At 41.1% G+C, this 13,914-nt stretch overlaps 1 protein-coding gene and 1 pseudogene across 1 annotated transcript in view; both read left to right on the top strand.

The window, feature by feature from the left end:
* GCH1 (GTP cyclohydrolase 1) overlaps nt 1-13,160 on the top strand; it is a 44,715-nt gene extending 31,555 nt beyond the window's left edge. Inside the window, exons 3-6 of the mRNA XM_070419385.1 lie at nt 3,720-3,775; nt 9,269-9,300; nt 10,214-10,298; nt 11,128-13,160. Of these exons, the coding sequence (XP_070275486.1) occupies nt 3,720-3,775; nt 9,269-9,300; nt 10,214-10,298; nt 11,128-11,257 (303 nt within the window). The 3' untranslated portion in view covers nt 11,258-13,160. The remainder of the gene's footprint in view (nt 1-3,719; nt 3,776-9,268; nt 9,301-10,213; nt 10,299-11,127) is intronic.
* Nucleotides 6,482-6,580, top strand: LOC139000339 (U6 spliceosomal RNA; annotated as a pseudogene).
* Nucleotides 13,161-13,914: the final 754 nt, after the last annotated feature.

Here is a 13,914-nt window from a genome sequence, read left to right on the forward strand (position 1 = left end):
GGGGTTCTCTGCGCTTCCTGGACTTGGAAGCCCATTTCTTTCACCAGGTGGGGGAAGTTTTCTGTCATTATTTCTTCAAATATGTTTTCAATATCTTGCTCTCTCTCATCTTCTGGTACCCCTATATTTCTGATGTTGGTACGCTTGAAGCTGTTCCAGAGGCTCCTTACACTATCTTCGTATTTTTGGGTTCTTTTTTCATTTTGCTTTTCCGGTTGGGTGTTTCTCGCTTCTTCGCATTTCAAATCTTTGACTTGATTCTTGCGCTCCTCTGGTTTGCTGTTGGGAGTCTGTATAATATTCTTTATTTCAGTTAGTGTATGCTTACTTTCTAGATGGTCCTTTATCACACCATCGAGGGTCTCATTAGATTTCCTGTACATCTCATCAAGTTTATCGACAGACTCTAGAAGCCTCTTGAGAGACCTCAAAAGTGTGGTTCTGAACTCAATATCCTCCCTTGATAGTTTTGTCCTGTTTCTTTGTCTCCGCATTTTTTACGCTTTCTTGGTACACCCCCTAGTGGTCTTTGTGTGCAGTCTTGTTGTAGTTAAGCCTTGATTGTTATAGTTAATACTAGAGGGTTTTGACCTCCAGGCCGACTGGCTGTGATAATCAGCTGTGTTTGCAGTGGAAGAATTTGTGTCCTCTAGGGAGGTGCTAATCTAGCCTTTGCCTGAGGCTATCCGGCAAATGCCTCTGTGCAGGGCTTGGGCGGGGCGGTTCCCACGGGATCAACAGGGCGGAGGAGGGAGCAGTTATGGCTGCTCTCAGTCCGTCCCCAGGGGCTCTGCCTCAGAGGGACCGTAGCCAGACAGTCCTGCTTCTCCCGTTTGAGTCTGGGTCCCCAGAGCCTCGCCCGGATCTTGAGCTCTGAGTCTGAGGCTCCCTCCGGATTGAAACAGACAACCCACCGTCAGCCACCAGCCCATGCCTCGCGCACTCCGCACCTTAGTATTTTACTTCAGCACTGCGCCTCCTCTGATTCTCGGTTCCTCCTAGTTGTAGAACTTCCACTCAGCCAGCCTTCCTGTGGTTCTGGATGATGTCCGTTCCGTCTTTTAGTTGTATTTTTGAAGTGGTTGTTTGAGGCAGCAAACTCCGGCGTTAACCTATGCTGCCATCTTGGTTTCCGAGTGAGGCTCTTCCTGTTTAGTTTCATTGCTCATATTATTCCATTACACACAAATCCCATACTTTATCTGTTCTGTTCATAGGGAGTTAGTGACTTGGCTGAGGCCAGACCCAGGAGCTTGATCCTGTACTCAGCCTCTCACCACTTCTTTAGGGGTCTCAGACCTAATTGCAACGTGGTGAGGTTGGGAATAGAAGGGAATTCCCCACATTAACAAATAATTCTAGGAAGCCAGCAGGGTATCTAAGTATTCGACTCAATTCTCATAGTGTTTACCTGAAGGTGGGATAGCATCAGATACCACAGGTTATGGGCTTAGTCCGAGAAGACTGCCCAACCCCCACCCCCAGCCTGGAGCTCCATCCTGCCAACACACACACTTCAGAAGCCAGCTGAAAGCCCAGATTCAGATCTGTGCTTCTGACCAACTGGCTACAGATTGGAGGTTCCAACAACCCTCTCCTTGGGTTTGATTAATTTGCTAGAATGGCTCACAAGTACTCAAAGAAACATGTTACTTACTAGGCTACTGGCTTATTGGGAATTCAGCAACTGGGAAGCTCTCTGAACTCCATCCTCTTGTGTTATTATGGAGTCTTCATTGTATAGTCACGATTGATTAAATCATTGGCCATTGCCAATAGATCCAACCTCCAGCCCCTCTCCCCTCCTGGGTAGTATATGTGGAGGAGGGGTGGGACTGGAAGTTCCAATCCTTTAATCACTTAGTAGGTTCCATTGGCAACCAGGCCCCATTCTTAGGTGCTGTCCAAGCCACTTTATTAACAAAACAAAATACACTCCCTCCCCCACCCTCTCAATACTTGAAAAATTCCAAGGATTTTTGGAGCTATGAGTCAGGAATGGTGGATGAAGACCAAATACATATTTTTTACAAATCACAGTATCTGACCACTATACCCTGTTACCTTCTGCTAGGAGCACCTCTGTGTTTGTGTTTTTGCTAATTCTGTTTTAAATACAATATTCAGTGATGATTTTCTAAAATGGACATTTAAATGACTTAGGATCTTTAGGAAGACCAAAAATAGTACAAACAATGCACAGATTATAGCTCTGCATGTTAGTATAAAGTTCCAGGGTTCTCAACTTTCTGGCCCTTTAAATACAGTTCCTCATGTTGTGACCCAACCATAAAATTATTTTCGTTGCTACTTCATAACTGTAATGTTGCTACTGTTATGAATTGTAATGTAAATATCTGATATGCAGGATGGTCTTAGGCGACCCCTGTGAAAGGGTCGTTTGACCTCCAAAAGGGTTTCGACCCACAGGTTGAGAACCGCTGGATAAACATTTCAAGTGGTGCAAAGGCTTTGATTCTATGGGAAAGTTTTAACTCTCTAATTTTCTTTGAAATACCTAACATTTAGGAGCTACTTTACTTTGTCCTTCTGCTGACCAGGAAGGTGATGCGTGGGTATTCACAAACTCCCACAGCATAGTGGTAGTAGATAAAAAATCACTAATTACTACTATATCAATTATTCATAAGTATAGAAAAGTAGGTGAACAAATGCAACAAATGCTGGCTCACCATGATGCAAATAAGTCTATAATTTTATATTAGGTTAATTGATGGCCTACAATGACCATTTACTTTTAGCCTTTATGGAGAACTAATGTTTTCTCCATACCTAATGTATGGCTCAAAGAGAAGTAACATTTACATATTAGATATTAACCAGTGCCTATTAAGATGACAGAAATGGCTTTGCTTTATAGTAGATTCTATAAGAACATTAGTGTGAGGATCCAGGTTCTTGCGCAGTCACATTTGCCCCTGGGCTCTTCTCTAGCTGGGAAGCTGGTACGCTCCAGCAGCTTAGAATCGAGGCCGCCATGTGTGACAAAGGGAATGGGACCCCTCTTTCTGTACAACAGGGTGGGATCTTTAAGGCTACAGTGATGTGTGGAATGACAGTCTTTAAAGTTATAGTTTCAACCATTTAGAGGAGGCTTTTCTGGCTCCACTTAAAAAATGTTTTTTATTGATTTTAGAGGGAGAGGGAGAGAGAAAGAGAGAGGGAGAGATAGAAGCATCGATGAGAGTGGGACATCGATTGGCTGCCTCCTGCACTCCCCCCACTGGGGATCTAGCCTGCAATTGGACATGTGCCCTGACCAGGAATCAAACTGGGGACCTGTTGGTTCATGGGTTGATGCTCAACCACTGAGCCACATCGGCTGGGCCTGCCTACAGTTTACTGTTGTTGCAGGATAATTTGCACTTTCTTGATATTTCCCCTCAATAAGGAAAGACTTTAAGAATTGTAAAGAGAATTTAACTTCACCAGGAAATACCATGACTATATTCAAATTTGTTGTTTTATTAATAGAACCATTCTTATATATTTTCCTTTTACTGCATTTATGTAAATTTTAAATGTCTACATATGTGCTTTATTTTTTAAATTTTAAGTCTTCTAGATGTTTTAAAGACACATTTTCATGAGTGGAATTTCATAAAAGTATTCTGTATTGTGTCTCCTAATTTCCTTATTTTGTCACAAGAAAGCACTGTATTTTCACTTGGCTCATAATTTCTGTCTCTTCTCTGAAGGTCCACATCGGTTACCTTCCCAACAAGCAAGTCCTTGGCCTCAGCAAACTTGCGAGGTAAGCATGATTGCGTGGTGAATAGGAAAACAGGCTTGTAGGACCTGGGCCTCCACAGCGAGGATATCAGCAGGCTTTCCTTCCTGACCAGTGTGGATCTAATGTGGAGGTCACATTGCAACTTTAAATTTATAAAGACTTAGAGGACTTAGGACCTAAAATACAAATGTCCTTTTCCTCACTCCCCCATTGCCTCCCCGCCGCCCCTGTCTCCTAGCCTTCCACCCACTGCATATCCTTGAAGTCCTAGCTCAAACCTTCCTCTGTAGAGCCTTCCCTGACTGGAGAGGACCCGAGCCCCAGTCCTTTCTGGGTGGCTTAGCTAACAGTGAGGGGTCAGGGAGGAAACCAGGCAGGGGTGTAACTGCACTGCACTGTTTTCAGACTTGTATTTTTTTTTTAAATATTTTATTGATTTTTTTACAGAGAGGAAGGGAGAGGGATAGAGAATTAGAAACATCGATGAGAAAGAAACATCGATCAGCTGCCTCCTGCACACTCCCTACTGGGGATGTGCCTGCAACCAAGGTACATGCCCTTGACCGGAATCGAACCAGGGACCCTTGAGTCCACAGGCTGACGCTCTATCCACTGAGCCAAACCGGTTAGGGCTGTTTTCAGACTTTTAATCCAACAGCCATCATTTGGGGTCTCAACCCTGCCTTCAGGCATCTCTCTTGGGTCCTACAGGGCCAGTCAGTTCACTTCTAGTTTCGTTGCCTTTGCAGACACAAGTCTGTGTCTTCCTCTCAGCTTTACTCCAAGATAGTGCTTACCCTCCTCTCTCCCATTTCTTTCCTTTCTGCTATAGCTTCTTTTCCATTCTTTATCCTATGTGTTCCTTCCTTTAAACATTTTCCCTCTGCTATCATTTTTAGGGTTTTAGGAAGAAGAGTATGGTAATCTATTTAATTGACAGTCAACTTGAGGGTCCATGTTTATATATCTCGGATAGATCCATCATCAGTATTTAATGCCCCTTTTGTAATTTCTCTGTATAGAAATAGTACTGGGGAAATCCTGGGAGGGTGTGTGTGTGTGTGTGTGTGTGTGTGTGTGTGTGTGTTTTGAGAGAGAGTTAAGAACAAAATGAAGAAAAATAGGTAATGAATACATAGTCAAGTGCTTCCCCTCCAAAACATACTTTTTACAACAAACCAAGCTAAGTTTTCATAACTTGCTTGAGGTTATAGTGACCATATCAAAATTGGAGTAAATAGACCTTCATGATCATGTGACTATTCTGTGGCTCTGCTGTGTTTCTGCTTCTTCTCCACCTGGACTGAGTTTTGCCACAGTCCTGAAATGGTCCAGATCCTTTTCAATTCCATGTCGAATCTGTAAAAACCACCCAGCAGTCTGACAGTTGCCTTCCATGGCTGTTCTTTTTTACTTTCTTTTCACTCATTTCCTCTAGGGATTAAGGAGAAAGTCAATAGAAGAGAAAAATTTAACTTTCCTGGTGTCTGACTTTGTTCTTGGTCAGTAATTGTGCCACCAGACAGAGCTCCTTGGCCCCATGAAAGGATGTTATTGTCTCAGCTGTAATTGCTTCACTGCAATAAGGCTTTTAACACAAATCCAGAATTTCCTTCCACCTTTCAGTGATTTGTACCCAATGGTGGTGCCAAGGGGCAACTGAGAAAGGGTATTGGTGGTGATGGGGTAACGAACCCTACTGTAATTTCTATTGCCAACCCTGCATCTTCCCCATGTAGGTATTCTGGCACTGCTGGTGCCAGTCACAGCCTGTCCACCTGTGAAAGGTGTGTAGTGGAGAGTTTTCATATTATAAAACAGCTTGGCAGACTACATAGGCCTTGGTCTTAAGGTGAGCACCTTCTCTCAAAGACCATAGTATACAGACCATGGGTAACACTTTATGGAAGTGGATTCCAGAGTGATCCAGTGAGATCTTGGAATAAATGGTAACTTGGGAGTAGAAGGAATAACCTTTGGTTATTTCCTTTCCTCGTGCAAGGAAAAGATCTCAAATAATTAGGCTTTTATGAGACAATACAAAGGAGTTGATTATTAGCTTGGAGATTTGTCCTTAAACTAATAGGATTAAAATTTAAGGAGAGGGGAAAAAAAGGAAAGCTAAACCAAAAAACCGAGTGTATGTTAGTTTCAGATTTATTGTAAAAAAATTGAATAAAGGGTCTATTAAGTGGAAAAGAAGGCTAAGTTTTAAAAAATATATATTTTTATTGATTTCAGAGAGGAAGGGAGAGGGAGAGATAGAAACATCAATGATGAGAGAGAATCATTGATCGGCTGCCTCCTGCATACCCCCTACTGGGGATTGAGCCCTAAACCCGGTCATGTGCCCTTGACTGGAATAGAACCTGGGGCCCTTCAGTCCACAGGCAGATGCTCTATCCACTGAGCCAAACCGGCTAGGGCAAGAAGGCTGTTTTTATCCAACTGCTTATTCCTTGTAAGAAGTAGTAATATTCTGGTAATGAAGAGTAATAAAGCAAGCTGAATGTCTTTGCAAAACTTCACTGTTCATTTTACTCTTGTATGTGAAGTTTGTTATATGCTTGCCTTTAAACGAATGACCTTTCAGTGCCACAGAAGTCAAATATCATCAGTCCAACAGTAAAGCCTAAAGTAATAAGAAAATGCCAGAAGTGAGTTGATCTGGTTGAACTTTAGTAGAATTCTAGAGTAAACCTAGTTTGAATAGAAAGTCCTTTTGTTGTGCTTGCTTCGGCAACACATATACTGAAATTGGAACGATACAGAGAAGATTAGCATGGCCCCCTGTGCACACAAAGTTGTGAAACGTCCCATATTAAAAAAAAAAGAAAAAAAGAAATTCCTTTTGTTGCTAAAAATCCATTGAACATATATTAATTTTCTTGCCTTAATAACCAAGTGAACAGAATTAAATCTTGAATTTTGAATTGCAGTGCCTCGTGGTAGCCATGGTTAGTCTAATGAACACCTACTGGGAGAGGACACTGTGCCAGAGAGAAGTAGGACATAGCCTCCGCCCTCAAGGAGGGTGAGAGTATGAGGCAACAGGTGCCATGCAAACACCTGGTTCGGAGCTCCCAGTGTAGAGGAGGCACGGTAGCTGTGGCCTGGCATGATTGAAGAGACCCAGAGGTGGAGGGCTGAGCAGAATTCTAAATGGAAGTTTCTTTAGGTATAGTTAATGCCTAAGCAAAGGCAAATAAGAGGGTAGGAGCAAGGCATAGTCTGGTGGATGGGGAACACATCTGTTTGTTAGAAATAAGAAATGTAGGCGGGGTAATGGGGAGATAGTTTAAAAGGCAGGGTAGGCATTAGATTACAAAGAGAACATTTCCCCCCTTCTTTCTCAATTATAAAAGTAACATACATACCAGTTAAATTTAAATACAAATGAGTGAGTAAAAGGAAAGTTTTTCTTTCCTATTTTTATTTCCCAGAATAAAAACTAGATATTTCTTTCACTATCCTCTGGAAAATTTCTATGAAAATACAAAAACAAAACTCTTTACAATTACCAAAACAAAACAAAGCCCTCACCCCCACCAAAAAAAAAAAAAAAAAAAAATAGGGGATCATACTCTACATTTTGTACTACAACTTTTTTTTTTTAAATATATTTTATTGATTTTTTACAGTGAGGAAGGGAGAGAGATAGAGAGTTAGAAACATCGATGAGAGAGAAACATCGATCAGCTGCCTCCTGCACATCTCCTACTGGGGATGTGTCCGCAACCCAGGTACATGCCCTTGACCGGAATCGAACCTGGGACCCTTCAGTCCACAGGCCGACGCTCTATCCACTGAGCCAAACCGGTTTCAGCATACTTTTTAAATTCTATTTAAAATACATAAAAATCCCTTGTACATATTTTAGTCCAAAAAGTCCAAGTCCTTTTTAATGGTTATATAGTACTTCTTTGACTGATTAATAGAATTCATTTAACCAGTCTTTGATATACATACACAGTTTGAAGATACAGTCAAGAAAGAAAAAAAACGCTTTGGTGAACATATTTTTATATATTTGCGCACTGAATGGTCGCGGTTTTAATTACTGGTCCAGGGCACGTACCTTGGTTGCAGGTTCCACAGCACTGGTAGGGGCACACCAATCAATGTGTCTCACCTCAGTGTTTCTCTGTCTCTCTCTTTTCCCCTCCTCCCTCCCTTCCACTCTCTCTAGAAATCAATGGAAAAAAAATACCCTTTGGTGAGGATTCAAAATAATTTTACTAAATAAACAAAATAAAAAAATATATGTATTAGAGTTCCTTCAATGTTGTTTGCCTGCTGGGAACACAGAAAAATCAGAGTGGCTTCTGCCTTCAGGTTGAGTGGTGAATAGGGCAACCTACCCTTTATTGACTTTATTTGCTGTAACAGGTATAAAGGAGCAAGTTGTCAGTTCTATATGAGGGTCATATTGGAGAGAAGAGCCTTAAAATGCCTCATACACGAACCTTAAGTCCAAATTCATGTCAAAGAAGGCCAAATTTTAAAGAAAAGGTCCTTAATGTGAATTACTATTCTAAAATGGGTGACTCACAGCATTGGCCAGATTGTTCAGTTGGTTAGACCATCATCCTCATGAATGCATCAATAAAATCAATAATAATAGAGAAAGAAATAAGATGGGTGATTCATGTGGCTGTCTTCACATTTCACAACTAGAGTAAAAGATGCTAAAAGGAGAAAAATCATCATTTGACAGATGGTGCTATAAGCTAAGATCAGTCAGCTTTTATTTTGGGAGGGGGTTAATCATATTGATTGCTCACATGGACCTATTATGTAAAGAGATGTCTGGAGAAGTCTGTTCAGTTCTAATCTGATTATCCTAATAGGGTTAGTTGGCACAGTAGTTGACAGTGGTCTAGTTATTAATGAACAAATATTTATTTTTAACTTGAACTTTAAGCTTTGATTAAACAATATGTTTAATTAGAACACTTGAGCCCTAGCTGGTTTGGCTCAGTGGATAGAGTGTCAGCCTGCAGACTGAAGGGTCCTGGGTTTGATTCTGATCAAGGGCACATGCCTGGGTTGTGAGCTTGATCCCCAGTAGGGGGCATGCAGGAGGTAGCTGATCAATGATTCTCTCTCATCATTGATGTTTCTATCTCTCTCTCCCTCTCTCTTCCTCTCTAAAATCAATACAAAAATAAAAATATATATATTAGAACACTTCAGTCTTGGCTTAGAATTGATGACTTGAGAGCTTTAAAATTACTCCTCTCTAATTGTGTTTTTCATAAGTGAACCATATACTCTTAATTCTCTCTCTCTTTGGGGACATAGGGACACACCACTCTGTCCTAGTTGGTCTCCGTTAGACCTTCCCTCTTTATTGTCCTGTAGTTTTTATATCTTTCTATCCTCCTGTAAGCATTGATCTCCTGCCCACATCCTATAATTGCTTCAATGAATTCCTTTTAGTCTTATGAGGAAGCTTTAGCAATTTCACTTTAAAATTTTTATCATTAACTAAAACAAATCTTTCTTTTTTAGGATTGTAGAGATCTATAGTAGAAGATTACAAGGTAAATTTTAAAACCATTTTTTTTACTGAAAAAGTTTTTTCTTATTATTCTTATAAGTGTAATACGCATGACATAAAATTAAAACCTCATAGGAATATAAAACAGAAAATGTCTGCTGTATACATTCCTTCACATTTTTATGCATATACAAACATTTTAAAATAAATTAATTTTATTACATTTCAAAACGGGCTCATATTATACATAATGGACTTCACTTATCTTTTTTCCCTATCCCCCCCCCCCCCCCCCCCCGGGCTTACATCTTAAACATTTTCCCCCACAGACATGTAAGTATTTCATTTGTTTTGCCTGCTATTCAGCGTTCCATTGCACGGCTGTGCTGTGGCTTCATTTAATCAATCCCTGCTCTGATAGACATTTGGGAAATTTGTCAGCTTTCAAATGGATGTAGTGCTGCAGTGAATGTATGTATTCAAAGATCAGTTGTGTATTCAGCACAGGAACTGCGTTATTGAGGTTAAATCACTGGTTTTCAGCATTGCTCTAAGTACAATTCAATAATCACACTGTAACCCCCTTGTTAATCCTGTTGCCGAGCTATTTTTTCATTTGCTCTGCTCTCCTCTGTGGAGGTGCTTGTTATCAATATTCTGTTGGTCTTGCTGCACACCCGAGAGACAGTTGCTGCTCTACTCCATTCCCTCCAGGGGTGCTGGAGGGCGCCCGGCTTCCTGAGCTCTCAGTCAGCACCTGTACTGAGGGCCGGGATGGGACAGGGGCCTCCTGTGGCCCAGGCAGCAGACAAAGCCAGCTGGTCGAAGCTGGTGTGTCTCGGCTTTTACCTCTCTCAGAAGTCTGCTTTTTGAGATTTTTATATATCCTAGAGACAGCAAAAACGTTCAGCTGTTTGTGTCAGACACTTAACCTGAGCTCCTTGTCACATCCACAGTTCAAGAGCGCCTTACGAAACAGATTGCCGTAGCAATCACAGAAGCCTTGCGGCCTGCTGGAGTCGGGGTTGTGGTTGAAGCAACGTAAGTCCGTATTTGCCTTTAATAATGTCATAGTGGTGCATGAAGGGAGATTCATTTCATTTCCTATGTTGCCAATATGGGAACTAGGGTTTGGGAGCCTGTTTTGTGTGTGAGTTTGGGGGCGGGGGTTGTGGAAGAGTAGGGAGTCGTAAGCTTAGGTGTAGTGATTCGCACAGGCAGTAGCGTTGTATATCTTCTCTTGATTTCTTCTTTAGCTCTTTGTTGCTCCAACCAGAGTTTTTCTAATATATTGGCACATATTTTAAAAAGTAGAGAGAACTAAGAATGGGTACAAAGGACATCAGATGACACTTGTTTAAGTTAGAATGCATTATGAGAATTGCATGCAGCTTGTGGGCAAAGTTCTCATCCATTCTCTGGGCGTGGCATGGACTCTGCACTGTGCATGCTCTCCAGCTTCGCCAGGTCGCTCAAACTCACCGTGGTCACCGGCCTGGATTCTGGATACTTCACCATTTCTCCTCAGCTAGCATAATGCTGTCTTGGTCATGAAAATGGAACAAGTGAGAACTGTGGATTTCTTATCTCAAACTTGTTGTATCTCCGTAGACCACTTGTATTATTTTCACCTAGGAAGAACATCCCATTCTCCCCTCTCCTGTTGGATGCCTTAAGGATTCGACCACTGAGAAGAATAAAAGATAGAAAACTAAGAAACTTTAAAATATATATATTTTTAGATAAAATTTAAGTGACAAACGTGGTTATTGTGAACCCAGTTTAATCAGATTTAATCTTTTGGCCTGCTTTTAATTTTAAAAACCAAACCAGTAACTGTTTATTCTCCCTTGGTTGGCTTGTTTTGTAGACACATGTGTATGGTAATGCGAGGGGTACAGAAAATGAACAGCAAGACTGTGACCAGCACGATGTTGGGTGTGTTCCGGGAAGATCCAAAGACGCGGGAAGAGTTCCTCACCCTCATCAGGAGCTGCTGAACTTTAAGTGTACACCGTGTGCTCTGCAGATCACGCCTCTAGTAGCATTGGTTGTCTGGTCTTAATTGTTTGTACAATTCTCTTCTCAATTGTGAAACTCCTTGTCACTAATTGTGTTTAATAATTATTTATTGCAAGTCAAATAAAGTTAATTTTAATATGGGGTGGGCCCGCTGCTTTGTTCCTGCCACTGCTTAGTGGCAACATTCACGCACACTGCCAATAGTGTTATCACTGCCATTCGGTAACTGAGGATGCTGGGGAGGAAGAACTCATGTATTCTATTCAAATAGTGTGGTGATTTGGTTCATAAGCGTAGGAGTGTTGGGAATGGGAGAAAACTATGGCCAATATACTGCTTTTTCCATTCCCCCGACAAAAGTGGTGTAATGCTTAAAATAAGTTATTATACAGCTCTACAAATTCAAAGTTCACCAGGCTCCACTCTAATCATGTTTATTAAACTGCCAGTAACACTTATTTTTTATATATTTATTTTTGACTGTCTAGTTGTAATGTTAGTCACCAAGGCAAGGTGGTGGATTATGTTTTTTATTTTACTGTGAATTAAAAAGGAACATTTCTACCTTCTGTTCTTTTTAAAATTCATGTATCAGGAATTAATTCCTGGAGTTGTTTACGAGTGTATTCTCATGTCAACATACAGGGATCTAGACATTTAACTCTCTGTGCCTTGATGAGAATATTACACCATTTGGAGTGTAGATACCTTTGCCTTTATTTAAAAGCCATTATTTTATGAGATTTAGTACTAACACTGCAAATAACTAGTCCTCTACATTCTACATTTTGAAGTTTCTTGGGATCTTACTTTGTGTGTTTCTTGCAGATCCCTCAAAACTTTTTGTTATCTTCTCAATAGTTTTTCTAAGTAGTCCAGAAAGTTTTGAGTGTTCATCACTGTCAGGTACATAGCTTCCGTGAACATGATTTGTGGACTGCATCATGAGCTGCATCCAGTGTCAGTGTGGTGTAGTTTTGGTGTCTGAAAATGCACCATAATCTTCTGGAATCCCTGGAAAATACTGGAAGCCCCATACTGGTTTCCCTTGTGGTCCATGAAGGTCTTGTCTTCAGTGTAACTGTTCAAGTGGGCCAGTCTTTTAGTCTGGGAAGCTGTTGCCTTATTGATGTTTATCTTAAAGTCTCCTCTACTGGGGCAGTGTTGGGCCAAATTAAAACAATAAAATAACCCAACTTCCCTGCCAAAACACAAACACAATGAATTATTCTTGAAGAAGCCTCTTATTTGGCTGATATAGTGCTCCTCACATTTATCCCATTACCTTAAGAAGAATTAACCACAGTGATTGCTTTAACTTGGTAGTCCTAGCTCTGCCACTGTGATGCACTTTGTTTGGCTTACAATGAGGCAAAATGGAAGAGATTTTAAAAACCCTACTTCTGTTTCCTATATTCTTCTACACTTGGAGTTTCTAAAGTATAGTGGTGGTTGATTTTGAGTTCCTTTTAAAATTGAAGCCAATAAAAACATTATCCTGCTTAATATTTAGTTATTTACAAGTAGAATTAAGTACTCAACTCATGTTTGGTATCTTAAAGTAAAATCAGGTGTAGCTTGGAGGACCAAAGAAATTGTTAGCTATAAATTTATCTTTCTGAGATCTATTGTATTTCTCTGTAAATGACATTCCCTTGAAGTGTTCTCATTAAGGTCTAATGTATCCACAGGCTGTCATCTTATTGGTAAATGCAAAATAATTACCTTGTTTTACTCTGGTCTGTAGTGCTTTAAAATTACCTTTTCATATCCACGATTTGGGGGACTTTTAACACTGTTCAATGAAATTGTCTGAATTTTATGTGTGTGTGTGTATTCCTGAAGTTAATTCTATTTAAATTATTAAAGTGTTATAACTTTGCTCTTGTGAAAGTAGTTTCTTTTTGAACGACTGGTATAGCTATAGCAATCAATCAGGTGGTTTTCATTGTATTCTATTTTAGCAAAGAAGGGCTTCTTGCAGCCACGAAGCTATTAGAACGTAAATCCCAGCGACAGCACAAATTAACCGCAGGCGCTCTGTTTTCCTTTGGCATTTGGTTTGGGTGTTACTGTCCTCAGCTCCTGCAGTAATGGGAAGGGGAGATCTGGGATGAGAGAGAGGAATCTGAGTAGCCTCTGTGTCCCTGTTGTTTTAAGCTTAGTTTGAGTAACTTCAGCCCCCTGGGAACTGGCGCTCCTTTCCGTGTGGGAGTAGCTGGGGAAGGAGGGCTGGGCCTCTAGCCAGGCAGTGCAGGGAGTGGAAGAAAGTGTTCCTCCTTCTAGAGAAGAGCCCCTCTTGGGCAAAACTTCCAAGTAGGTGCAAAGCTGTTGCTGCCTCTTTCCTGTCTGTGCCTGGTGACTTCATCAGACCCTCTTTCATGGTGGTCTCATCTCCATTCCTGCTCCACCTGGCAGAGGCCCTGCCCTCCCTGGTTGTCAGCATGTCTAGGTGCTGGTGCACTGGAGAGGCCGGTGGCTCCTCAAAGGACCCCATAGACTTGGGTAGCAAGTCTCATCACCCAAATTAGAAATGCGTATGGAGATAAAACAGTCCTGAGACCACAGTTCACAGATGTCAATGAAACAATGAGCTTCTCAACTAAGCCCAAGATGCTGCTCCTGAGTTTTATCC

This window comes from Myotis yumanensis, unplaced genomic scaffold, assembly GCF_028538775.1.
Source record: "Myotis yumanensis isolate MYYU_CA2020_CCGP unplaced genomic scaffold, mMyoYum1.0.hap1 SCAF_1, whole genome shotgun sequence".
NCBI lineage: Eukaryota > Metazoa > Chordata > Mammalia > Chiroptera > Vespertilionidae > Myotis > Myotis yumanensis.